Raw genomic sequence first — 27,897 nt, forward strand, 5'->3', positions numbered from 1 at the left:
TCCAGCATGAAAACCTGCAACAAACAAGGAAAGTGCACAAACATTTTAGTTTAAAAAAAAGGCCTGAACTTTTTTTACACAAATGAGAACAAAAAAAAAAAAAAAAAGAGAAACCAACTGTTACAAAAGCACGTAAAAAAAAAGTCAGTGAAAAAGATTCAAGATTCAAAGGTTTATTATCATATGTGCAGTTAGAAACGTGTTTCCCTGTACAATTAAATTCTTTACTTTGTTGCCCGCACTGGATGTCCAAATATAATAAAAGATAAGATAAAATAAGCATGCAACAACAATAAATATAGAAATAAAAATACAGAAATCTAGCTCTAGAGTTCAGTCCACCTTAAAAACGCAGCTCCCATAGACTGTACACGTTTCCTGAAAACGCCCTCAATGTGTGAGAGAGAGAAAGAACTCAAGTGACTCCGAATAGTAATAATAAGGCGGCGTTGTTTATCCAAAGAGAATAAGGGGTTGGACGTACTCTGAATTCTGAGCCATACGTTTCTTTTACCTCCATTTCCTCCGCCAAACTCACAGCAGTTTCCTCACCGCACCGCACCGACCGGACCGACCGACCGACCGACCAAGGTCAGGAGCAGTGACCGCCCCCGGGAGCTGTCAAAGCGGCCACCGAAGCTCCGCGGACCCTGGCAAACTTTTCGGTTCTTTTTTAAAAAAAAAATTAATTTTTTTTTTTTAATTATCTTTAAAAACAAAACAAAACAAAACATGGGATTAAGCGGCTGAAGGAACTGGCGGATATAAGTCGACTTTTTTCACTGAGTGCAGAAAGCTGACTGACCCGAAAGGAAGCTGCCAGAAAGCAGAAAGTTGAACCGAGTTGACACCATGTTGGGTAACCCGGGAATCTACGCGAACAAGAAGAGGAAGAAGCCCGTCCTGAAGCAGTAAGCCCCGCCGGAGCTTTTCCTCTGCACGCGTTCACACTGTGCGCTTGTTTTAACGAGAACAACAAGCAAATGAGACGATTAACTTTCTTTTTTATGGCTCAAACTACACAGAAGTGACCACCAAAAGTATGGAAAATCGATTAGCTCATAATTGAGTTATGAAATCCAATAATTGTGGCTGAAAAAATTAAGGCACCAAGAGTTTAAGGTGGACCGCGAGCTCCCCGCACACAGGGGCGATTATAGGATCTGGTCTTTAGGGGTGCCCCAGCCCCCCCAGTGCTCACAGAGGCACATTATTTCTCACTAATTGAGGCGAACTAGTAACATTTATAAATTTTGGAGCCGTATTAGTTTTGCTTTGAGTAGTGTTTTCCCCTACAACATTCAATTTTGACCTCTTCATTTCAAAAGACTGTGGATTGACAGGGATAACTACGGAGCCCCTAAAGGGACATGGAGGGATTTTTTTTTTTTTTTTTTTTTTTGCGAGATCTCGCAAAAGTTTTTTTCCCACGTTAGTGAACCGGAAGTAAAACAGACACAGCGATTTCAGATGTCTCTCACTTATGTCAAAGCAATGTCTACGTGAAATAATGGATTTGATGTCTTTATATGTTAGGCCAATACTAAAATAGAAATCAATAAACTTCTCCCATGGATGATGGGTAGGCTCCTCCATCGCTGTGTCTGTTTTACTTCCGGTTCACTGACGTGGGAAAAAAACTTTTGCGAGATCCCGCAATACTTTTTGAGAGATCCCGCAATACTTTTTACGAGATCCCGCAATACTTTTTGAGAGATCCCGCAATACTTTTACGTGATCCCGCAATACTTTTACGTGATCCCGCAATACTTTTACGTGATCCCACAATACTTTTTGCGAGATCCCGCAATACTTTTTGCGAGATTCCGCAATACTTTTTGCGAGATCCCGCAATACTTTTGCGAGATCCCGCAATACTTTTTTATGAGATCCCGCAATACTTTTTTATGAGATCCCGCAATACTTTTTACGAGATCCCGCAATACTTTTTACGAGATCCCGCAATACTTTTTACGAGATCCCGCAATACTTTTTACGAGATCCCGCAATACTTTTCGCGAGATCCCGCAATACTTTTTACGAGATCCCGCAATACTTTTTACGAGATCCCGCAATACTTTTCGCGAGATCCCGCAATACTTTTTACGAGATCCCGCAATACTTTTTACGAGATCCCGCAATACTTTTCGCGAGATCCCGCAATACTTTTCGCGAGATCCCGCAATACTTTTTACGAGATCCCGCAATACTTTCGCGAGATCCCGCAATACTTTTTATGAGATCCCGCAATACTTTTTACGAGATCCCGCAATACTTTTTACAAGATCCCGCAATACTTTTCGCGAGATCCCGCAATACTTTTTACGAGATCCCGCAATACTTTTCGCGAGATCCCGCAATACTTTTCGCGAGATCCCGCAATACTTTTTGCGAGATCCCGCAATACTTTTGCAAGATCCCGCAATACTTTTTGCGAGATCCCGCAATACTTTTTTATGAGATCCCGCAATACTTTTTACGAGATCCCGCAATACTTTTTTATGAGATCCCGCAATACTTTTTGCGAGATCCCGCAATACTTTTCGCGAGATCCCGCAATACTTTTCGTGAGATCCCACAGTACTTTTTGAGAGATCCCGCAATCCTTTTCGCGAGATCCCGCAATCCCTCCATGTCCCTTTCGGGGCTCCGTAGGTAACAGAGAGGCCTGAGACAAATATTGAAGATAACTCAACATTTATTTTGGGAGTAAAGAGTTAAAACAAAAACAAATGCTGGAAAATAAATAAAATGGTCACTAAAATAATGCATCCTTGAGCAAAAAAAAAAAAAAAAAGTGTTTTTGCATAATATAATATTTTAAAAATGTGCTGAGCCAGGGGGTGCCGAGCTATCTCACGGTGGGGCCTTGGCACCACTAAAGATCCCCTAGCCTCGCCCCTGTAAACCCCTGATTGTGGCTGAAAAGTTGAGACGTCACGTAAAAGCGTGAGTTGTGTTAAGTTGAGCTGTTAAACTCTTGAAAAGTTGCCCTCTCCTCCGCGGTTTGGGTCTCATCTTTTTGGGACCACCTTAAGAATGCGTCGAGCTGTGGATCTGGCATGGACATCTTTTCCTGGCGCATTAATCACAATCAAGTCGGAGAGTCGGCTGCTGCTCTCACGCGATGCTCCGGGGAGGGCGGGTGTGGGGGCGGGGCCCCGCGGACTCAGAGCGTGTTATTGTAATCTGATACGGCCCTGCACGAGCGCTCTTTTCTGCCCCTTGTCGAGACTTTTTTAGCTCTTTAAAAATCAGACCAAAGACGGTGCTACAAAAAAAAGAATGTCTGACCACCTTGCAGTTTGTTCAGTGGAGCTGTTTGCAATCTGCCTTGCGTTGGAATGGATTGAAAGTGTTAAAACCAAATGTAATGTTATTTGCTCTGATTCTTTGTCAGCTTTGACTAGTATCCTACACGGCAAGTCGGTGCTTTATGATGTTTTTCAAAGTCTTTTCAGACTGCATCAGCAAAACATTTTAGTTAATTTCTTATGGGTTCCATCTCATTCGGGTATTGAAGGGAAGGAAGTTGCAGACCAGCTTGCTAAGGATGCTTTAAATCAAAGATTCAAAGTTTTATTTGTCACGTGCATAGTTATACACGGTACAACATGCAGTGAAATGACCTTTGACCGCCGTCCACAAAATACAAACTATAAACTATAAAATACAAAATAGGTAGCAAAGTAACATTAATAGAAAGTTAAAGTAAAATTAAATATTCCTAAATTGGAATAGTAGAATATCAAATAAAATATATAAGCAAGATTGAAATACAAAATAAGATTAAAAATATATACATATAGAATAAAAATAGAGTATGAAATAAATATATGGATGTGCACAGGTTAAATGTTGAAGATCAGTTGAACATTCCACTTAGTAAAGCAGAAGTTAAGCATATTATAGTCTCTAAAACGATAGGCTTATGGCCGGGGCAGTGGGGCAGGGAGAGTGTAGCTGGAGTCGTAAGGAAGAACGGGTAATAACTAGGCTTAGGATAGGGCACACTGGGCTGAATCATACTCTTCATTTCATTGGCAAGCATGCCACAGGTCATTGTATTAACTGCAGGGAAATGGAGACTGTCTGTCAGGTTTTGTTCGAATGCCAAGCGTACAGCACAGAAAGAGGTTTTCTGCTAGAGGAGGTTAGAGAACTGGGGGAGACCAGGCTCTACTTTCCCTTTCTGTGCCCTCAGCCTGGAGATTTGTGTTTAATTTCTTAAAGACTACAGGACTTTTTGAAAGGATGTAGTTTATTTTTTATTTAGTGAATTGTTTATTTATTTGTTTTCTTTCTTTTCTTTTGTCACTCCCTCGTCGACGCTCCACACCCGCAGTTACATAATTGTACCGTTGGTGGCGGTAATGCAACATTACGGATGCTAACCGCCAATAAATTACAAGAAGAAGAAGAAGACGGTGCTACAAAGCAGAGAATGTCTAATGGAAGAGAACTGCCACTCGGTAACTTCCGGTTTCTGAAATGGTGTCTCTGTCCATGTGAGGGCGCTCGCGGGCGAGTCCAGAATGAATGGGGGTCTATGGGGGTTGCACCCTAAAAAGCCACTTTTCTCAGGATATAATTTTTTGTCAAGTAATTTGAAAGTTGCATTCAAAAGGGGGGACTAAAAAAATACACTCGGCTGAATATTGCATTTTTGAAGTTCACTTATCTGTTCTAAAAAGCCGCTCAAAAATGGTGATGACGTCACAGATTGCGTACGTTCTGCTTTACGGCAAGTTCTGAGTCACTGCAGAGAACGTCTGGCAATTCAGCACGGTCGCTATGTACCCTAGCCCAGAGCTATATAGATACTTCTTTCCATAGCTCTGCCCTAGCCAACTTACGGTGGCAATAGCGAAAATTAAAACAAAGTTTAGACAAAGTTTATACCATCAGAGCTCAGTTTGAATGCATGGACACGTTCAGTGAGTTTGATTTTCTTAATAAAACAAAGGACTAATGAATAAATTGACTAAATAAGTAACACTTGTTGCATGTATTATGCAAAATAATAACACAAACTTAAGTAAAGATTCCAAAAGTAGGCCCTTGTTGTTAAACATATATTTATTAATGTCCTAAAATAACCTATTTTACCTAACCTAATCTAACAAACCTAACTAACCCCCTAATCTATCTACTAAACCCCCCCCTACTGCCACTGCAATTTACAGTCAAGCTGCAGAATTCAGGCCGTGAAGGAATGGTGGAATAAAAACGATTGTTTAATATTACTGAGCGGGACATTTAATGTACTTTTTAAGGTCGTAATACTAAACCCTGTATATTGACACGTTGAACACACGAATAAGAGACTCAAATTCCATTTATACCCATGTACCTTTACAATACATATATAACGATCTGAAAACAAAAGTGCCCGCAGGAAGAAATAAGTTACTATACACAAATATTAACTTAAAGATTAATAGCGGGAAGGTCCTCCTTAAGATTCTGTTTCATATTCCATTCTGGACATTCACTGCTTTGGCTTCAGCTGCCATCAAGCGCGGTCTCTGGTCGTAATCAGTCGCATGTCCGTCACTGACCAATCAGCATTCATTAGCAGAAGGCTAGCGTTTTATGGCCAACAACGACCCAAACTGAAAGAAATCGAAAGGACATAAATACTCATTAATTTGACTTTCGACCTATAATCTATATTGAACTTGCCGAATCTAGAATAAAATATGCGATGTTTCAACGACAAGCAGGTGAAATAAATATATTTAGCCGTTTAGCCCCATAGACCCCCATTCATTCTGGACTCGCCCGCGATCACCCCCAGTGGAATTCTGGTGGGACTGCATACCATGGGGCTTACGGAGAGTGGCGAGGCTCTCCGTAGACGGTGCTACAAAGTATAAAAGTACCTTTACGTTAGTAAAGTTTAGGTTGTTGTACATTTACCGAGTTAAATGTGTATTTGTTAAGACTTTTCTAGTTATACTTAGTTTTTTTACTCTACTTCAAATCTTCAACTAGTTTCAGACGCCAGTGTTTACTTGTTTTAAGTACTTGTGATTAATGAATTAAATTTAATTTTATGGCACTTTTACACTACTACAGCTGATTTTTTTTTTTTAATTTGTAAACGTTTTTAGAGCATTTTAAATGTAGCTTCACAGTAAAATATTGAACATTTTATACCAACTTTCATATCAATAGCTTTCGGATGCAAGTAACTGACACAGAGAGGCTAGTTTTCCATTTTAAAGAAAAAAAAACAATTTAAATTTAAGTTAAATCAATGTGCTTTATGCTTTTTGCGTTAAACATTAAGCTAGCTGTATTGTTTGGTTTATGCTAATCCGTTGTCGTTTCAGCGGATGGCTGCGCACGGAAAACTGACGTCACAAAAAGCTGGCGCTCTGGAACTATCGACCAGTCTAAAGAAAAAATAATAAAATGAAATGAAAATAAAAAAAATAAAAACTATCGGCCAGTCTAAAGAAAAAAAAATAAAGAAAAAATAATAAAATGAAATGAAAATAAAAAAAATAAAAACTATCGGCCAGTCTAAAGCAAAAATAAAGAAAAAATGATAAAATTAAATTAAAATTAAAACTATCGACCAGTCTCAAGGAAAAATAATAAAAGAATAAATCCATCCATCCATCCATCCATCCATTATCTTCCGCTGGTCCGGGGATCGGCTCGCGGGGGCAGCAGCTTGAGCAGAGAAACCCAGACGTCCCTGTCCCCGGCCACTTCCTCCAGCTCTTCTGGGGGGACCCCGAGGCGTTCCCAGGCCAGCCGAGAGACATAGTCTCTCCAACGTGTCCTGGGTCTTCCCCGGGGCCTCCTCCCAGTGGGACGGGCCCGGGACACCTCACCGGGGAGGCGTCCAGGAGGCATCCTAACCAGATGCCCCAGGAGGCATCCTAACCAGATGCCCCAGGAGGCTTCCTAACCAGATGCCCCAGGAGGCATCCTAACCAGATGCCCCAGCCACCTCATCTGACTTCTGGCTCAGCTCCTTCTTCACCACGACGGGCCGGTGCAGAGCCCGCATCACTGCAGACGCTGCACCGATCCGCCTGTCAATCTCCTGCTCCATTCGTCCCTCACTCGTGAACAAGACCCCGAGATACTTGAACTCCTCCACTTGGGGAAGGATCTCATTCCCGACCCGGAGAGAGCATTCCACCCTTTTCCGGCCGAAGACCATGGTCTCAGATTTGGAGGTGCTGATTCTCATCCCAGCCGCTTCACACTCGGCTGCGAACCGCTCCAGTGAGAGCTGAAGGTCACGGCCTGAGGACGCCAACAGAACTGCATCGTCCGCAAAAAGCAGAGACCCGATTCTGAGGTCGCCAAACCGACCTCAGAATCTTTTATTCTGAGGTTTGGCGACCTCAGAATAAAAGAATAAAATTAAATTAAATTAAAATGAAAAAAATAATAAATAAAATGAAATAAAAACTATCGACCAGTCTAAAGCAAAAATAAAGAAAAAATGATAAAAATTAACTTTAAAATTAAAAAATTAAAACTATCGACCAGTCTAAAGCAAAAATAAAGAAAAAATGATAAAAATTAACTTTAAAATTAAAAAATTAAAACTATCGACCAGTCTCAAGAAGAAATACAAAAATAAAAACTACCGACCAGTCTAGCACCTCTCAGTTTTTGTTACCTGGCGTATTTAAAAAAAACAGGAAGTGTTTCAGGGAGGTCGGTGCAGACATGTCAAAACCCATCAAGCTTCCACGCGGTTGTAAATGTCATAAAAACATCAAAAACCGCTTCAAAATTAAACTATGTTGTTACGTTGGAATAGTTTTATTTCCAGTATGACATCTTTTCTCAGTAGCGCCGCCTACTGTTTAGGAGGTTAAACAGTTTAACTCTAAAGGACTGATCTGTGCTATCCTTTATTTATCGTAGGTGTGATGCACAGGTCAGGTTTCCATCCAAAAACATGACAATTTAAACAAAACATGCTGCGGAAAATGCTAATTTATGCACATTTCCACATCTTCAATCATGAGAAGTTGGTCCATGGATATGAAAACTTGGCAGTTTGGTATCACTGAAGCTACAGGAGGTGTCGGAGCCTGTTCTTTTTTGCACATTTTGAAGTGTTTTATCAGAAAATGTTGACATAATACTCGCTCAGGGTGTTTTTTTTGCCCTTTTGACTGATCACATTACTTTTATCTGTGTTCATCTTTTCCATCTCGGTCTGAATATCTTCCAGCAGAGGAGTTTATGAGCAGCCCCTCCTCCACATTAATGATGTGTTGAGTAATTCACTCGGTCGGTGTTCATGCTGTCTCCAGCTTTGGGATGCGTTCGTGTCCTGAAGTTCAAGGTTTTTTTTTATTTGGGGGGGAAACGAAGGTCTGACGAGGTCCTGCTCTTAATCTGAGTGTTTCTCTGAGCTAAATACGGCGATGAAACGAGCTGTCGTTCTGCTTCTCTGCTCGGTCGTTATCATCATTGTGTCGGCCCTTCCTTTGGTGGATCCCTTTCCTCTTATTTCCATGACATGGCACATTTCAAGTATTTACATGAACGCATCAAGTGTGCGTGTCTTTTTAAAAGTAAAGGCCTGTGTGTGCACAGTCTGCGGTGTTTTATTAACCCATCCACATCCTCCTACGAGGCGTCAAACTCACTTCTTCATGAACGTGCTATCTTCAAACAACTGTCCTCTTACCTCCAGCAGAACAACCTCTTGGATCCCTACCAGTCCGGGTTCAAGGTGGGCCACTCAACTGAGACGGCCCTCCTAGCAGTAACTGAGTCGCTCCAAACTGCTGGAGCTAACTCTCTCTCCTCTGTCCTGGTTCTCCTGGACCCTAACCCTGGACCTTTCTGCAGCATCTGACACAGTGAACCACCACATCCTTCTCTCTACCCTGGAGGGAGTGGGGGTTTCTGGCTCTGCACTCTCCATGTTCTCATCCTACCTGACAGATCGCTCCTACCAGGTCACACTGAGAGGGTCTGTGTCGAAGCCACGCAGGCTCACCACCGGGGTTCCGCAAGGTTCGGTCCTGGGTCCTCTTCTTTTCTCCCTCTACACATCATCTCTTGGTTCTGTCATCCACTCCCATAACTTTTCCTACCACTGCTATGCAGATGACACCCAGCTGATTCTGTCTTTTCCCCCTTCTGACACCCAAGTGGAGGCACGCATTGCTGCGTGCCTGGCAGACATCTCGGGGTGGATGTGGATGCACCACCTTAAGCTCAACCTGGACAAGACTGAACTGGTGTTTCTCCCGGGGAAGGGCTGCCCGTTCAGAGACCTGGCCATCACCATGGATGACTCTGTGGTGACATCAACCCGAACCGCGAGGAATCTGGGTGTGACCCTGGACGACCAACTGTCGCTCTCGCCAAACATCGCATCAGTGACCCGTTCCTGCCGATTCCTCCTCTACAACATCCGGAGGATTCGCCCCTTCCTCACCGACAAGGCAGCACAGGTGCTCATCCAGGCTCTTTTCATCTCCCGTCTGGACTACTGCAACTCCCTCCTTGCTGGCGCCCCGGCTTCTGCCATCAGACCTCTGGAGCTGGTTCAGAAAGCTGCTGCTCGTCTGGTGTTCAACCTCCCAAAGTTCTCCCACACCACTCCCCTTCTCCGCTCTCTACACCGGCTCCCTGTAGCTGCTCGCATCCAGTTTAAGACTCTGGTGCTGGCCTACAGGGCAGTGGAAGGAGCAGCTCCTTCATACCTCCAGGCTGAGGTCCAGTTTCAGACTCTGGTGCTGGCCTACAGGGCAGTGGAAGGAGCAGCTCCTTCATACCTCCAGGCTGAGGTCCAGTTTCAGGCTCTGGTGCTGGCCTACAGGGCAGTGGAAGGAGCAGCTCCTTCATACCTCCAGGCTATGGTCAAGCCCTACACCCCCGCCCGACCGCTTCGCTCTGCGGCCACCAGGCGCCTGGCTGCCCCGTCACTCAGGGGTCCCTGCGCACGATCGACACGGTCACGGCTTTTCTCTGTTCTGGCCCCCCGATGGTGGAACGATCTCCCGACTGATGTCAGGACAGCTGAGTCGCTGCCCATCTTTCGCCGCAGGCTGAAAACCCACCTCTTCAGGAAACACTACCCTGCGCCGTCCTAGTTCCTTACGCACTTATTGTTTCCTCCACCACTGGCACCCTCTATATTTTCATTACCCCCTACCCGAACCAGGGTTTGCATCCCCACCCCGCTGTGACTGGTGTGCAGTTGGTGAGAGGCTGGTTGGTTATCGCACTTACTCTAGCACTAGTTTTGCTCTCAGCTGTTTGGTTTTGGAAGGAAATGCACTTATGATTTCTTGTGACCTGAAGTTCTTTTGCCTACCGATGTTGAACGCACTTATTGTAAGTCGCTTTGGTTAAAAGCGTCTGCAAAATGACCGTAATGTAATGTAATATTAAACAGCTGATGGAAGAGGTGATTATTTACAGATCCATTATTATAATGACGGCTTTCTGTTTGAAAGCAGCAAAGAAATGACTTGGTTTTTTTTTAAATGGAACAGACATTGTATCGGAGTGAACTGAATTGTTCTGTTTCAGAGGAATGTTCCATGTTTCAGCTCTGAGAAACTCTGCTGCTGCCTCAGCAGGATGTTTGGGATCATTATCCTGCTGCAGGATGAAGCTTTGGAGGCTTTTAGTGGAGCTGGAGCAGATGTTTCTATCCAGCTCATATACGTATATATCTATCTATATATATATATATATATATATATATCTCAGAATTCTTTGTGCAGCTCCATCAGCAGCTCCATCAGTGAGCCGGTACCTGTGGCAGCCATACATGCCCACACCATAACACCCCCACCACTGTGCTTAACAGAGGAGCTGCTATGCTTTGGATCTCGGGCTCTTCCTGTTGGTCTCCACACTTTCTTCCTGCCATCACTCTGATGCAGGTTCATCTGGGTCCGGTCTGTCCAGAACTCTGTAGCTCCTTTAAGGACTTTCTGGCAAACTGTGATGTGTCCACCCTGTTTCTGTGGCTAACTAGCGGTTAGCATGTAGCAGCGTAGCCTCTGTGTTTCTGTGGCTAACTAGCGGTTAGCATATAGCAGCGCAGCCTCTGTGTTTCTGTGGCTAACTAGCAGTTAGCATGTAGCAGCGCAGCCTCTGTGTTTCTGTGGCTAACTTGTGGTTAGCATATAGCAGCGTAGCCTCTGTGTTTCTGTGGCTAACTAGCGGTTAGCATATAGCAGCGCAGCCTCTGTGTTTCTGTGGCTAACTAGCAGTTAGCATGTAGCAGCGCAGCCTCTGTGTTTCTGTGGCTAACTTGTGGTTAGCATATAGCAGCGTAGCCTCTGTGTTTCTGTGGCTAACTAGCGGTTAGCATATAGCAGCGCAGCCTCTGTGTTTCTGTGGCTAACTAGCAGTTAGCATGTAGCAGTGTAGCCTCTGTGTTTCTGTGGCTAAGTAGCGGTTAGCATGTAGCAGCGCAGCCTCTGTGTTTCTGTGGCTAACTTGTGGTTAGCATGTAGCAGCGTAGCCTCATTGTTTCTGTGGCTAAGTAGCGGTTAGCATGTAGCAGCCTCAGCCTCTGTATTTCTGTGGCTAACTAGTGGTTAGCATGTAGCAGCGCAGCCTCTGTGTTTCTGTGGCTAACTAGCGGTTAGCATGTAGCAGCGCAGCCTCATTGTTTCTGTTCAGGAGGGACTCTGTGGACAGTCGTCTCTGACAGACACACCTGCCTCCTGAAGGCTGGTTCTGATCGGTTAGCGTGACATTTCGTGTCGGCGTTGTAACGCGACCTTTCCACCGTTCTCTGTGAGTGTCGTATGGATCTGAGCGTTGGTGCTGAGCCTGAAAATAAAGAGGCGGCCTGTGTGCAGGCGTCTGTTTCTGGAGATGTGGGGCTGAGGTTTCCCGGACGGCCAGCTGCACAAAGGCACCATTGAGCCCGACAGTAAAATGCTGTGGTCACCACTAAAGGGGCATTCCACGCCGGCGCTGCCCGTCCACATTCTCTCTTTTATTACCGGGACGCCTGCTGCGCACGTTGCCCGCCCCCCTCACCGTGCACTTTTCCAGGAGTACGTGTTGTGCAGCACGACTGAATGCTGTGAAAACTCACTGGGAACCTGTTTTTGTTCTTTCTTATCTTTTAATTTCTCTGGGTATTGTTCAGCATTCCTGCAGGTCGCTGCGAGGAGTTCTTTATGTGGCAGTCTGGGTTAATTACAGTGAAGCTGTGATAAGTGTGTGACAGGCAGTTTATCTGTAGCACATTTAATGCACAGAACAGTTCAAAGTGCTTTACATAAAATAAAAGCATGGAGTGGGGAGTGTAAAAAGCATTAAAAATACATAAAAGAATATAAAGAGAAACAAATATAATAATTAAAATGATTAAAAGAATATAAAGAAAGAAAGAAAATAATTAAAATGATTAAAATAATATAAATAGAAATAACTAAAAATTATTCAAATTATTAAAAATATAAAGAGAAAAAATAAAATTATTGAAATTATTAAAATAATATAAAGAGAAAGAAATAAAATGATTAAAAGAATATAAAGAGAAAGAAATAAAATGATTAAAAGAATATAAAGAGAAATAAATAAAAATTATTAAAAATATAAAGAGAAAAAATAAAATTATTGAAATTATTAAAATAATATAAAGAGAAGGAAATAAAATGATTAAAAGAATATAAAGAGAAATAAATAAAAAAAATAAAATGATTAAAAGAACATAAAGAGAAACAAATATAATAATTAAAATGATTAAAAACCAGCAACAGTCCAGATAAATTCAAAGATAGCGTGCAGATTTCATGCATAGACACATGAGAACAGAAATGTCTTTAACCTGGATTTAAAAATGTCTCCATTTGGTGAAAGTTTAATCTCCACTGGCAGTTTGTTCCACTTGTTTGCAGCAGAACAGCTAAATGCTGCTTCTCCATGTTTAGTCTGGACTCTGGACTGGACCAGCTGACCTGAGGCCTTGGATCTAAGAGCTCTGCTGGCTTTATATTCTCTGAACAGATCACAGATGTAAACCATCAGCAGGCTTTTAAAATCTATTCTGTGACTGACTGGAAGCCAGAGTAAAGATTTTAAAGCTGCTGTGATGTGTTCAGATCTCTTAGTCCGGGTTAAAACTCTAGCAGCAGCGTTCTGGATGAGCTGCAGATGTTTAATGCTCTTTTTGGGAAGTCCAGTTAAAAGAGCGTTACAGTGATGGAGTCTGCTGGAGATGAATGCATGGATGAGTTTCTCCTGGAAACCTTTAATTCTGTTGATGTTTCTGAGGTGGTAAAAAGCTGCCTTGGTGACAGCTTTGATGCGGCTGCTGAAAGTCAGATCTGAGTCTATCAGCACTCCGAGGTTACCGACTCGCTCAGTGATTGTAAGGTCCCGAGTCTCAAGATATTTACCAACGCTGACCCTCTTCTCTTTGCTGCTTTGCTGCTCAGTTTGGTCTTCATTTAACTGTAGAAACTTCTAACTCATCCAGGTGTTTACTTCCTGCAGACACTGACACAGTACGTCTGCTGGGCTGCAGTCGCCATGGTGACAGAGACACATAAAGCTGTGTATCGTCTGCATAACTGTGATAATTGATGTTAAAGTTCTGTAATATCTGACCCAAAGGGATTCTGACATGCTGTGTTATAAAGTCCCCGATCAGTCCTCACCTTGGTTGTGGGATTTGGGCTTCTGCTGATAATCTGGTTATCCAGGGAAGTGTGTAAGCCAGGTCTGCAGCGTGAGATTAACCAACACGTCAAAGTTCAAAGTGCATCTAAATGCATAACTTTTGACTCCTTGGTCCAAATTTCACAAATGAGGCATCGTTGGAATCCTTGGATCATGACGAGTCCAACGAGTGCTATGACGTAATTTTCCGTCTGGCTAGATTGTCCGCCATTTTGAATTTGATCAAAAACCTTAAAAAAGAATTTCAGGTCACACAGATTGTTCAATTTTCACGAAACTTGGCACATAGACTCTTAAGACCAAGCCCCACAAAAGTTATCGTGTGGAATTTTTAATTAGGCTTCCGTTTTTCCATAAAAGCCAATCAAACTCGGCAAAGATGCCGCCAAACAGGAAGTGAGGCCATATCTTGTTAACCATTTGATGTTATGACGTTAAACTTATAACACAGACTCATGACCACATCTTTGAGAGGCCCAAGAAGTTTGGTGACGTTTGGCCTTTAGGGGGCGCTATATGTAGCAAAAATGCATTTTTGCTCATGTCTTTGGACCCCTTGGTCCAAATGTCACAAATGAGGTACCAATGGAATCCCTGGATGCAGACGAGTTCAATGCACCTCATGGCGTCATCTACGCCATCTTGGATTTTCCGCCATTCTGAATTTTATCAAAAACCTTCAAAAAGCATTTCAGGCCACGCAGAATGTCCGATTTCCACGGGACTTGGCACATAGACTCTTCAGACCAAGCCGCACAAAAGCTATTATGTGGATTTTTTCATTTTGCTTCCGTGTAACCGCGGCAGCCAATCAAACTCAGCGCCGAGGCGCAAACAGGACGTTAGGCCGTATCTCTGCGATGCATTGATGTATCGATGCCAAACTTGGTGCATGGACTCATGACGCCTTCCTGAGCAGCCATAGCCTTGCCTATTGTGCAATGCTGCTAGCTCCCCCATCGCTGCTTGCAGCTATATTTTCTTGTTAATTTGGCTCAGAGAAACCTGTGACTCTCAGACAGTTTTTTCTGTGAGATTCCCCTGAACAGCTGATCAGAAGATAACCCAACCCAACCTCTGCTGGGTTTGCATGTTTCCACCTTAAATCCAGTTCTGTGCTGAATGTTTTTAGTGTTTTTGGTGCCTTTGAAGCGCCTTGGCTTTGCTTTCTCCGCAGTAATTGCTGCCGCTCTGCAGAATATTGCTAACTGGAGCTGATGGCGCTGCAACCCACTCATCATCTCGTACATCTATATCCAGCACATGTTATTTAGCGAGAGCCCCGTTGTGTTTTCCTCCGTCTGGAGAAGTTTCTCCGAAGGCCAGAGGCTGCCTCGGTGAGCTGATGTGTGCCTGTGTTTGTCAGCAGAGAGCACGCTTCTCATGGTTCATCCCGACAGATGTGTGTCAGCCCAGCTGGGTCTGCTCACAGCTGGCCCGCCGTGAGTTCATTTTCACGCTTTTTGTCCCGTGGAGATGGGGAATCCAGATAGAAACAGAAGGATTTGTCAGGGCATCGTTCTCTCAGACAGAAACACCCTGATGTCTGCCTCTCGGCCCCGTGATCCCGCTAAGCGAGGAGGAAAAATCCAGCCTGAATGCTGGCTTTTGTCTCCGCCGAGCATTTCTTCACAGTGAGATCAGAGCTTTTGTGAGAAGGTAGAGCTCGGGTATGAGGGCAGCGAGCGGCTTTAGGAGGTAATTTAATAGCCTGTCATTAAGCAAAGTTTGTGTAAAGAGAGACAGTTTAGGGAAAGGGAACGTCCCTGAGCTCTTTCTGAGCTCTTTCTGAGCTGGGTGAGACGGGCTGCGGTTGCTTTAAATCAAATCAAATCAAATCAAATTTATTTATATAGCACATTTCATGTACAAACAATTCAAAGTGCTTCACATAAAATAAAAGCATTGCAGCAGGGAGTGGAAGAAGCATTAAAAATACATAAAAGAACATAAAGAGAAACAAATATAATAATTTAAAAGAATTTAAAAACCAGCAACAGTCCAGATAAGTTCAAAGATATCGTGCAGATTTCATGCATAGACACATGAGAACAGAAATGTCTTTAACCTGGATTTAAAAATGTCTCCATTTGGTGAAAGTTTAATCTCCACTGGCAGTTTGTTCCACTTGTTTGCAGCATAACAGCTAAATGCTGCTTCTCCATGTTTAGTCTGGACTCTGGCCTGGACCAGCTGACCTGAGGCCTTGGATCTCAGAGCTCTGCTGGCTCAGCTCGAGCCGTTTTCGGGGGGGGGGGGGTAGATTTAGCAGATCTCTGAGCCCAAACATGTCACCACGTTGTCATGGTTACGGATGTAAACTCTGAGCTGATGTCTGTACCGTGCCGTTCATCCTGTCGGGTCGGCGGCCTGGTGTTTCCTCACGTTAAAGCATGAATGAAGGCAAGGCAAGTTTATCTGTACAATTTTAAACAAAAAAGAAAGAAAGAAGAACAATAGATAAAATCAGAGACATTAAAACAGTACAAATAAAAAGCTCGATTTAAATTTTAAACAAAAAAGAAAGAAATAAAATCAGAGACATTAAAACAGTACAAATAAAAAGCTCGATTTAAATTTTAAACAAAAAAGAAAGAAATAAGAACAATAAAATCAGTAGTTAAAATGTGAATGAGGGACGTTAGATGGGCTGAAAGGCCTTCAGAGCTCCTGTTAAACTCTTTTTTGGTCTTTAATCTGTTTGTTTTTATCAATCTAAAACCTCAGAAAAGATCTTTTCCTGCGTGTTTACCCTGAAGGTCGTCACGTGCACGCAGCCCGAACCAACAGCTCCGTCCGGCTGCATCGGGTTATTTCCAGGCTGCTGCTGGTGAATCACAGTATTTCTTGCTGCTTATTAGTTCTGATGGATGTTCTGTGGGACCCGAGGCCCTTTGAGCAGCAGATCTGAGCTCTGGTGAGTGCCAGTTGAAGTCTGCTCTGTCTGTGGAGATGGACAGCTCACATGTTTCTCATCTATCGTGGCTCGGTTACGAAAGTCTTCGGTGTCAGCCGGATGGACCCGTGCGGAAGCTGAAAGTTTCAGGCTGTTGCTCTGTAGTTGCCTACTGATGGTTTACAAATCCCAGGACGGTTTAGGCCCAGAATGCATCTGTGATGTGTTCAGAGAATATAAAGCCAGCAGAGCTCTTAGATCCAAGGACTCAGGTCAGCTGGTCCAGTCCAGAGTCCAGACTAAACATGGAGAAGCAGCATTTAGCTGTTATGCTGCAAACAAGTGGAACACACTGCCAGTGGAGATTAAACTTTCACCAAATGGAGACATTTTTAAATCCAGGTTAAAGACATTTCTGTTCTCATGTGTCTATGCATGAAATCTGCACGCTATCTTTGAACTTATCTGGACTGTTGCTGGTTTTTAATCATTTTAATTATTATATTTGTTTCTCTTTATGTTCTTTTAATCATTTTATTTTTTTTATTTATTTCTCTTTATATTATTTTAATAATTTTATTTCTTTCTCTTTATATTATTTTAATAATTTCAATAATTTTATTTTTTCTCTTTATATTTTTAATAATTTTAATAATTTTTAGTTATTTCTATTTATATTATTTTAATAATTTTAATTATTTTCTTTCTTTCTTTATATTCTTTTAATCATTTTAATTATTATATTTGTTTCTCTTTATATTCTTTTATGTGTTTTTAATGCTTTTTACATTCCCCACTCCATGCTTTTATTTTATGTAACGCACTTTGAACTGTTTGTACATGAAATGTGCTATATAAATAAATTTGATTTGATAAACAAGAAAATGTGCTGTCAAGACTGTCAAAATTTAGTTTCTGGCTCGTCTGTCCCGTTCTGAGTTGGTGTGACGCTACAGAAAACATGGCTGACGTTTCTCACTGAGCCCGTATCATCTTCTTCTCTCAGGAAGAAGATCCCCGACAGCAATGACGTCGTTAAGTCCAACCCTTCGAAGCGCCACCGGGATCGGCTGAACGGGGAGCTGGACCGGCTCATGGACCTGCTGCCCTTCCCCGACGAGGTGCGCTCCCGTCTGGACAAGCTGTCGGTGCTCCGCCTCAGCGTGGGATACCTGAAGGTCAAGAGCTACTTCAAAGGTGAGACGCCCTCAGCCTGCAGCAGAACCTTAGCCGGGGTGCCAGCCGAACTTAGCCCCGCCCATAAAAGTTTTGGTGGGGAAGTTGGGTCTGGCTTAGCCTGGGAATTCCCATGCTGCTTTGCGCTCGATTTCATTCTCACTGCAAAGTCAGCCTGGAAACCACCGCCCTTATTTTTGCCAGAGTTTGGGAACCAATCACAGAACGGGGGGGGGGCAGCAAGACGATGACGACGTCTATGCGCTACACCGAAGCTTGTAGAGTGTTAATCCAACATGACAGCGGACACAACGTTACCGTTCGATGCAGCCTTAGAAAGTGGTTCGGAGTAGATTCACCCTAGGGTCATTTGAACCGTGACATCCAGCCAAGTAGCCCACCCGAAGTTTTTCCGATATTGGCTGAACATCAGCTGAGTTACTGAGTTATCCCGAATAGCTTAGTGCAAGCGCTAACGGACCCTGCCAGTATCTCCAAAATTACCACACTAAAATCACGTCATGACACCAAACTTCTACAGTAGTACAAATATGGTCTGTACTCACAAAACGATGCATTTGGAAGTTTGTACATAGTCCAGGAGTTTATTATTATCAACACAAGCCTGATAGCTTTTCTGCTGCTAAAGCTGAGTCGACGTCACTTCTGGGAGCTTGGAGCTTCAAAGTAAGATGAGGGTTGATCTACTACTGTAGACAACAAAGCAAGGCTGCTCAATTTCTCCATTATTAAAATAAATTCACAACTCTACAACATAAAAATTCATGTAGAATATAGCATATAGGCCTACTTTGTTGTCAATTTAAGTAGCTTAGAGCGCAAGTTTACTTTTATTTTCCATTTTTTTTCTTCTTCCTCGTCGAATTTCTGTCGTCATCTGGTATAAGTGATACAATTGGCTATGAATCGCGCGCAAAGCAGCATGGGAAGAACCTGACGTCATTTGATAGACATTTGTAGCGCCCAATAAACGGCTCTAGGCATTCGTAAACCACGCCTCAAATACGAGAAAATGCACACCTAGTTCCCAGACCACCATCTCATCGAGATTGTGGACGCGTCAGCCAGGCTAGGTCTGGCTCTGCTCACTTGGGAAATCTCTATGCTCGACATCGCGACAGTCGACCCAATCAGATTGCCAGGGCGGGCTTTATACGATGATGGACAGATGATCAACAGGGACATTATCGACTACGTCACTACAGAGCGCTTGGTTTGACTTCGTTTGAAACAAACATGGCTGCCGCTGGAGAGCTAGGGTGTGTAGATTCTGCCATCGAGTCTGTTCTACAGGATCTCCACATTGCATTCATTTTGAAAGACGAACAGAGGAACGCGATAAAGGCTTTTATCGATAGAAAATATGTTTTTGCCGTCCTTCCTACAACAAGTGTGTGTCGCTTAATCTACGTCACATGCTACGTTGCTCTGATTGGTTGAAACACGCCCCATACTCAAAACTCTATCCAGCGGTATCAGACTCACATTCTGACTAGAATCGTGAGTATGACGTAGTCAGGCTAGTTTTACTGACCCACACAGAGAAAAAAACATCCCATTAAACCGTTAAATCATCCATTTTACATCATATTTTCAGGACTTTCCCAAAGGGAACCACCTGTGGAGGGAAACAAAAGGCTCTCAGAGAGCAGCCGGGCTGGTTGTAGCAGCCCAAACTCTGCTCTGCAGTAAAATGTTTAACAGCAGCCTAAATGGGCTTGATTCATTCATTTGTTCCATTTATCTGCGGCGCGTTCTGCCCACAGTTACCGGCTGTGTCGAATGTTTTTAACTCTTTAACTTTCACACTGAGAGGAAAGCAAAGGAGCGATTCTGTCCAGAATCAGGGAGACTTTGTGGTGAAAGCAGTGAGATTTTTAGTGTTTCTGCCTCTGTGAGCAGAAATCTGCCTCCATCCTCTCTGAGCTGCATTCCTGCTTCTTCTCATCAGAACCAAACTGCTGATCCTGATAAACTCAGAGCATCTCTGAGGATAAAAAGCTTCTGACAGAATAACCCAGCAGGGCCCTGCTTCCTCTTCCTGTTTAAAGGACTCAACCCTGCAGGAAACAGAGCCGGCGCTGGTTGGTGTTGGACTGTTAACAACCATCAGACTGTTTGTGTTCAGATGCTTCAGGAACTCTGCAGATGATCTGTTAGCATCACAGTTAGCATCACAGTTAGCATCACTGATGATCTGTTACCGGTTAGCATCACAGTTAGCATCACTGATGATCTGTTAGCATCACAGTTAGCATCACTGATGATCTGTTACCGGTTAGCATCACAGTTAGCATCACTGATGATCTGTTCCTGGTTAGCATCACAATTAGCATCACTGATGATCTGTTCCTGGTTAGCATCACAGTTAGCATCACTGATGATCTGTTAGCATCACAGTTAGCATCACAGTTAGCATCACTGATGATCTGTTCCTGGTTAGCATCACAGTTAGCATCACTGATAATCTGTTCCTGGTTAGCATTGCTGATGATTTGTTCCTGGTTAGCATCACAGATGATCTGTTCCTGGTTAGCATTGCTGATGATTTGTTCCTGGTTAGCATCACAGATGATCTGTTCCTGGTTAGCATCACAGATGATCTGTTCCTGGTTAGCATCACTGATGATCTGTTCCTGGTTAGCATCACAGTTTGCATCACTGATGATCTGTTCCTGGTTAGCATCACAGTTTGCATCACAGATGATCTGTTCCTGGTTAGCATCACAGTTAGCATCACTGATGATCTGTTCCTGGTTAGCATCACAGTTAGCATCACTGATGATCTGTTCCTGGTTAGCATTGCTGATGATTTGTTCCTGGTTAGCATCACAGATGATCTGTTCCTGGTTAGCATCACTGATGATCTGTTCCTGGTTAGCATCACAGTTAGCATCACTGATGATCTGTTCCTGGTTAGCATCAGTGATCTGTTCCCGGTTAGCATCACAGTTAGCATTACTGATGATCTGTTCCTGGTTAGCATCACAGTTAGCATCACAGATGATCTGTTCCTGGTTAGCATCAGTGATCTGTTCCTGGTTAGCATCACAGTTAGCATCACAGATGACCTGTTCCTGGTTAGCATCAGTGATCTGTTCCTGGTTAGCATCACAGTTAGCATCACAGATGATCTGTTCCTGGTTAGCATCACTGATGATCACTGCCTCTTTCAGCCTCTTCTCCACCCTTCATCTTGCTTCTTTCCTCTCCTGCACCCTCAGGGAAGGAAGTTGTTACTAAACACTTCTATGAATGATGAAGTGTTGAAATCTTTACCAAAAATCTGTGTTGCAAGAGTTTTTTGACGGGTTGTGACGGGTGCAATGAGCGGATTAAGTCATCTGAGGAGGGTGGGGTTTGTGTGGAGAGGGGAACTGTGGGTGGGCTCTGGAGCTGACAGCAGAGTTAGGAATGAGAAGATTTAGGAAACAACACATGCTCCGTGTTTCTAACCTCGCTCCACCCACCGCAGCCTCCACAACGCCTGTGAAGATCAAACGTTGAGGCTGAAGTCGTAAATGTCACAATGTGTCATCACCCCGAGGACTGAGCATCCTCACTGTCAGAACTTTCACTTTTCACCAACTTTCACCGGTGACAGATGAAGCTGCCACATCTGAAACCCATCAGATGCTGCCAGAGGTGCACGTAGTCAACTCAACTTTATTTATAAAGCCCTTTAACACAGACGTGGCTGAAACAAAGTGCTGTACATGAATAACAACATGAAATATAAGGCATAAAACGACCAGAGTAGCCTCTGTGTTTCTGTGGCTAACTAGTGGTTAGCATGTAGCAGCGTAGCCTCTGTGTTTCTGTGGCTAACTAGTGGTTAGCATGTAGCAGCGCAGCCTCTGTGTTTCTGTGGCTAACTAGCGGTTAGCATGTAGCAGTGTAGCCTCTGTGTTTCTGTGGCTAACTAGCGGTTAACATGTAGCAGCGCAGCCTCTGTGTTTCTGTGGCTTACTAGCGGTTAGCATGTAGCAGCGCAGCCTCTGTGTTTCTGTGACTAAATAGCAGTTAGCATGTAGCAGCGCAGCCTCTGTGTTTCTGTGACTAAATAGCAGTTAGCATGTAGCAGTGTAGCCTCTGTGTTTCTGTGGCTAACTAGCTGTTAGCATATAGCAGCATAGCCTCTGTGTTTCTGATCTGTTGGACGGGCCTTTGAGGTTTTGAGCAGTGAAAAACACCTGAGGAACCACCTGTCCCAAACATTATGGAGCCTGAATGGGCTGAGGATAAAAAGGGTATTTGTTGATAAGATGTCAGAAAGACGATTAAGACTTCCTTCTGCATCATGAAGAAAAGAGTTTGAAGGCCGTTACAGAAATGTTGCTGCTCAGGTGGATGTTTTTATTTCTGCAGACTTCCATGTTGGACTGTTTCAGCCTGAGCTCTGCTGTAATTGGACGCTTCACAGATAGGAATAAATCTGAGCAAGAATCAGGAAGTAAATGAGGACATGTACACATGAATGTTTGTGTTTACAAACTGATCATTTTTCTTTATATTTCCCAGTTTTGATGTAGTTTTCTGTTGCGTCACATGACCGTAAGCAGCGGCCACGACCTTTAAGCCATCCTGTGGTAGAGGAAGCAGCTCGTTTTGTTCTGCTCATTCTGATTTATTTCCTCGTTATTCACAGATTTGTGGCGCTCTTATCGTTCGGTACAGTTAACGTCTTCTGCGTTGATCGGTTTCAGTTTAGCCGTTTCTCTACATGGATTTGACTGTTTCCATCAGGAGGATTTCCCCTGACGCCGTTCATCACGCTGAATGTTGGGCGGTTTGGCAGAGCTTTGACTTTTAGCTGTTTACATGTAACCTGATCTCTCTCTCTCTGCTTCTGTCTGAGTAACTGCGTCTGCACATGTTCGGGCCGATCGCTGCAGAGGAGAAGCACGAAGCCTGCACAGCGTCTGCAGATGATTCCTCTGTGCAGCGGCCGGGCGTCTTTAACACGAAACGCCGGATCTGCCTTCCTGTTTGGGACTTTTGCTTTAGAGTTTGTGGAATTCTGTTTGTGATTCCTTTATTTCACCTGAACGCAGGGCTGGAAAAATCACAGATTCTTTCCCCTAAACTTTAATCGAGTTTCTTTCTTTTAAACAAAACCTATAAAAAAAAAAGAAAAAAAGGTCCGTTGTAGCAGAGTAAAACGAGCAAAATGAGTATAATGAGCCCCAACTTCCTGTAAACACTTCCTGCTTGGTAGCTCATACCTGGTTCCAAAGTGTTCATCCTGTGGATAAACCCGGCTCTTCCACCGTATAAATGTCCAACATGCATGGAGGCTGCACCATAAGCTCCTCCCACCGGGTCCCCTTCTGTAAGCTCCTCCCACCGGGTCCCCATCTGTAAGCTCCTCCCACCGGGTCCCCTTCTGTAAGCTCCTCCCACCGGGTCCCCTTCTGTAAGCTCCTCCCACCTGGTCCCCATCTGTAAGCTCCTCCCACCGGGTATAAATCAGCTTCCCTGGTTCCTCGTAATAGTTTTCTCGTCAGAATGTGGTTCGTAAACTCCAAAGTTTGCTCTCAGCTCCACTTTTAAATGTTTTATTCCTTTTATTCCGTGTAAGTTAGAATCTCCTTTTTAATGTTTGTTGGTTTGGAGCAGCTGCGTTAGCGTTAGCGTTGGCGAAGCGCCATGGCGAGCGTTCAGGAGGGCCGCGTCACCAACTGCTCTAAAGCAAAAAAAACCTCAGGCAGCTGAAACATGAAGCTGCGAAGGTGTGCATGCACATAAAAAACAAGTCGTGTTGAAGGAGGGAAACACCCAGAACATGCAGGGAGCTGGTTTCCAGGGACTTTATCGCGGTCTTGTGAACGTGGCGTCTCAGGAATGCCTGAATTGAGGATGAGCGGATAAGAATTTGGCGGTCAGAGGTCAGACATCGGGCTCTCCTCTTCTGCTCCTTTTGAACAGGATGTATTCGGAATGCCTGGAAGGAATTTCTTCCTATCCTTCCTCCTACACTCCCACATGAACCAGCTGATTGTGGGGAAACGAACACCTTTCAGGGTTTCTGGCTGCAGCGCTGAAGCATCGTTGGATATTTTCCTGCAGATTCGGGCCGTGTTTGCTCAACAGCCCCTTTCACACCGAGGAAGAACCCGCGTTTAATTCGCGAATTTAGTGTGTCCGCTGTTCCTTTCACACTGACGATCCGCGCTGGGGTGTCAACTCGACTCGCCATTCGACCCGCGTCGGACCCTAGTCTTTTTGCCGAGCCGAGTTTGATGTGAAAGCAATTGACGCGGGATGGACGTGGGCGTGGCGTGAGGAGTTTAAAAGACTATTCTGCAAGTTCGAGTCATTTTGCAAGATGGCCAACTCTTCTTGCAGACACACGTGTGTTCAGAGCCACGACAGCTAAACGTCTTCGTCGACGCTGTTCGCGTTCTTCTGCTTGAAATTGTCGCTGGATTTCCTCAACTTGGACATTATAGTGCTCTTGTATTCTCCGCATATATTCTTCGGCGGCATCCCACGTTGTGACCATCCACACCACGTAAAATAACATCTCCATGAACTGCATATACAGTTTGCGTGACCGAACAAACAGCCAGCAACAAAAACAAGTCCTCAAGGTGTCCCGCCATCGTTGGTTTGAAAAATTTGATGCAGACAGGTGTATTTAGGCCTACCGCCGACGCATGGCTTGTGCCTACGTCATTGTGCACGCCCAGCGTTTTATGTGTTTCATGTGACGCTCTGCCACTAGGCCACGCCCCCTGAACTCGGCTTCAGGCGACACGGGTCACCAACACGCCAAGCGTTCACATTGCTCGATGTGGGACGAAGTGGCAATTTGGTAGCGGATCTCAGTGTGAAAACAGCTATAGTTAGCGCACCTCCACGGTCTGTGTCGACGGGCCGGTGAAGGCGTAGTCGTAGTTCCTCCATCCCTCCTCAGTCAGAGGTCAACATGTGACTCAACCACACAAAAAGCAGAAGCAGAGAAACCGACCCACGCTTCCTTCGGTTGGGCTGAGAGTTGACCCACTTCTTACCGAGCTGCTCGGGTCTCTCGTTCGATCACTTTCACCACAAACTAACCCTAAACATTTTGAATTACCCAGCAGCAGATCGTCTCTGCAGAAGAAGACGTTTGGTATGAAGCTGCAAGTGAATTCTAAGTGTTTATTGCAAATTTAAAGTCAAAATTGGGAGGTTTTTGAGTTTTCTGGGCTTGGTAATCACTTCAGAAATCTAAATATTTGCCCCCAAGCAGAGAAAGTGGTTACTGATATTTCCCCTTTAAAGGGCAGGATGCCACCCCGCAGCCATGCTTAACTCTCTCTGCCCTCTGCTTTCCGTACAGAAACGGGTATTTACTGAAAACACTCAGTGGAAGAACAGGAAGTGGGCTGTTGGCTTCATGGTGCAGGATAAGAAAACAATGGCTGTGTTGGGTTTCCACAGAGTTAGCAGAGCAGCTTTGGTATGTGTCATCCTGCAGTTTACTTTGTGGTTGGAAATCTGAGGACTCAGGGGCCCCAGAAGCCTCAGGGGCCCGAGTCCTGCAGAAGTGAGCATGAATAATCCTCCTAACGTAGTCAGAACATTTAGAAAGGTTTATGAGAGGAAACTGTTAACCGTTCATCTCCATGTGCTGGAGCCCTGTGGCCCTCAGGAGGTTTAATGTGTGGCCCTCAGGAAGTTTAATGTGAGGCCCTCAGGAGGTTTAATGTGTGGCCCTCAGGAAGTTTAATGTGAGGCCCTCAGGAAGTTTAATGTGAGGCCCTCAGGAAGTTTAATGTGAGGCCCTCAGGAAGTTTAATGTCAGGCCCTCAGGAAGTTTAATGTGTGGCCCTCAGGAGGTTTAATGTGAGGCCCTCAGGAGGTTTAATGTGTGGCCCTCAGGAGGTTTAATGTGAGGCCCTCAGGAAGTTTAATGTGAGGCCCTCAGGAGGTTTAATGTGAGGCCCTCAGGAAGTTTAATGTGAGGCCCTCAGGAAGTTTAATGTGAGGCCCTCAGGAGGTTTAATGTGAGGCCCTCAGGAGGTTTAATGTGAGGCCCTCAGGAGGTTTAATGTGAGGCCCTCAGGAGGTTTAATGTGTGGCCCTCAGGAGGTTTAATGTGAGGCCCTCAGGAGGTTTAATGTGAGGCCCTCAGGAGGTTTAATGTGTGGCCCTCAGGAGGTTTAATGTGAGGCCCTCAGGAGGTTTAATGTGAGGTTTAATGTTCAAAGTCAACTTTATTGTCAGATCTGTATACATACAGGACATACACAGGCTTGAAATGACGTTTCTCTCAGACTCAACAGTGCAGCGCAGCGGTAGCATTTAAAGGAAAACTAACTCCGGGGCATTTGAAGCGCATTTCCATTGCTAGAGGTTGTCAAATACTGACAGTAGGACACAGACAGGTGCAAATCTGCGCTCCCTGTGTGGAGATCGCGCTGTTCGCGCAGCCTGTCATGCGAGGCTAATACGTGGTGGCTAGGGGCAAGCGCTAACCCTTCCACGTAAAACAACAACTTGCACACAGCAGAAACGTCACACCACTTTATAAACCATCCGACAATAAAGTCACAAGCCTTACCATCAAAACCATATGCATGGTTCTCACATTACTGGCATGGGGACGTTACAAAACAACTTTAAACAGCATGTAACTCACCGGCTGGTTGTAGGCTCGCGCATGTGAAAGCCCAAAAGAGTCAATGGACGATACTCCCATATACAAAACAATTATATTCTCTAGAAAAACTGCGTTCAAGTATTTAAAACATTACAACAATATTACTGGGCATGTATTGTTGTAATGTTTTAAATACTTGAATATATATATATATATATATATATATAGTCTCTGACACTGACATCAGAAGTGAAGTGGCATATGCAGAAGTAAGTAAAATAAATATATTAATGTGCAAATATATATGTGCAAAGTAAATGTAAAGGTCCTTGATGTATTCTACAACTAAAATGATGGTATGCAGTGGTTTTGGAGTAATGCAAGTATAACAGTAGTACAAATTAAATGTTCAGATTTGTACAGAGATGTGTGCAAACAACAGTTCTTAATGAGTTCGGTGTTGAATTTGAGTTATGTAGAGTCATTGTGTTTTAAGATGAGGTTAGAGAGGCCGAGCAGGGAGGGAGTTGATCCTCCTGCCTGGTGAACGAAGCTGGCCCTCAGTCTAAAGTCCTCATCAGACCCAGTTTTTCACTCTTTTATCGCTGCAGAAAGGATGAATGACTTCACACCAACAGCTTTCAGGAATGAAACATCTGTTCACATGTGGGAAACATGCTGGGTTGGAATGAGTAACGGTGTCACAGAGGCCGGATCAAATGCCGCGATCACGTTTGAGTCCCTGACGGGGGAGATGTTGCCGGGCCCGTCCGTGAAAACGCCGCCGCTCACAGCAGCGATGTAGCTCTGCACACCGACTCTCAGGGGCCGCCGCAGTCACAACACCAGCCAGCGGTGGGTGTGCAAGCGGGGACATGCCGGGAATTCACGATAGCGATCCTGTGTGTCGTCGGGTAAAAAGAAAAGACTTCAGAGAGGAGGACAAACATTCCCGGAGCAGATAGTGAAACACGAGCTGCCTGGCGGCGGCGGCCGACGGTCTCATAGCGTGACTCTCCGAGGCCGCTCGGCGTGTTTTGGAAAGCTCGCGGCTCGCTGCTGCTGACACACGTCTGTGTGACGCTGGGAGAAAGTTTTGGGGGAAAAATGTGGAGTAACTTTCCAAGTGTAGTGAAAACATCCAGGGATATTCTGTCAGACCTGGGAAAACTGGGAATATCTGAGTTATTCTGTCAGAACTGGGAAAACTGGGAATATCTGGGTTATTCTGTCAGAACTGGGAAAACTGGGAATATCTGGGTTATTCTGTCAGAACTGGGAAAACTGGGAATACCTGGGTTATTCTATCAGAACTGGGAAAACTGGGAATATCTGGGTTATTCTGTCAGAACTGGGAAAACTGGGAATATCTGGGTTATTCTGTCAGAACTGGGAAAACTGGGAATATCTGGGTTATTCTGTCAGAACTGGGAAAACTGGGAATACCTGGGTTATTCTATCAGAACTGGGAATATCTGGGTTATTCTGTCAGAACTGGGAAAACTGGGAATATCTGGGTTATTCTGTCAGAACTGGGAAAACTGGGAATACCTGG

General features: G+C 44.2%; 1 protein-coding gene across 50 annotated transcripts in view; it reads left to right on the plus strand.

Moving 5' to 3' along the window:
• Positions 1–401: 401 nt before the first annotated feature.
• The window catches only part of LOC142396995 (aryl hydrocarbon receptor-like), a 58,723-nt gene continuing 31,227 nt past the window's right edge, over positions 402–27,897 (plus strand). For all 50 annotated transcript variants that reach the window (XM_075480327.1, XM_075480328.1, XM_075480329.1 and 47 more), the window contains exons 1-2: positions 402–911; positions 17,562–17,752. In XM_075480327.1, coding sequence (XP_075336442.1) covers positions 853–911; positions 17,562–17,752 — 250 coding nt within the window. In that variant the 5' untranslated portion in view covers positions 402–852. The remainder of the gene's footprint in view (positions 912–17,561; positions 17,753–27,897) is intronic.

Source organism: Odontesthes bonariensis, chromosome 12 (assembly GCF_027942865.1).
Source record: "Odontesthes bonariensis isolate fOdoBon6 chromosome 12, fOdoBon6.hap1, whole genome shotgun sequence".
Taxonomy (NCBI): Eukaryota; Metazoa; Chordata; class Actinopteri; order Atheriniformes; family Atherinopsidae; genus Odontesthes; species Odontesthes bonariensis.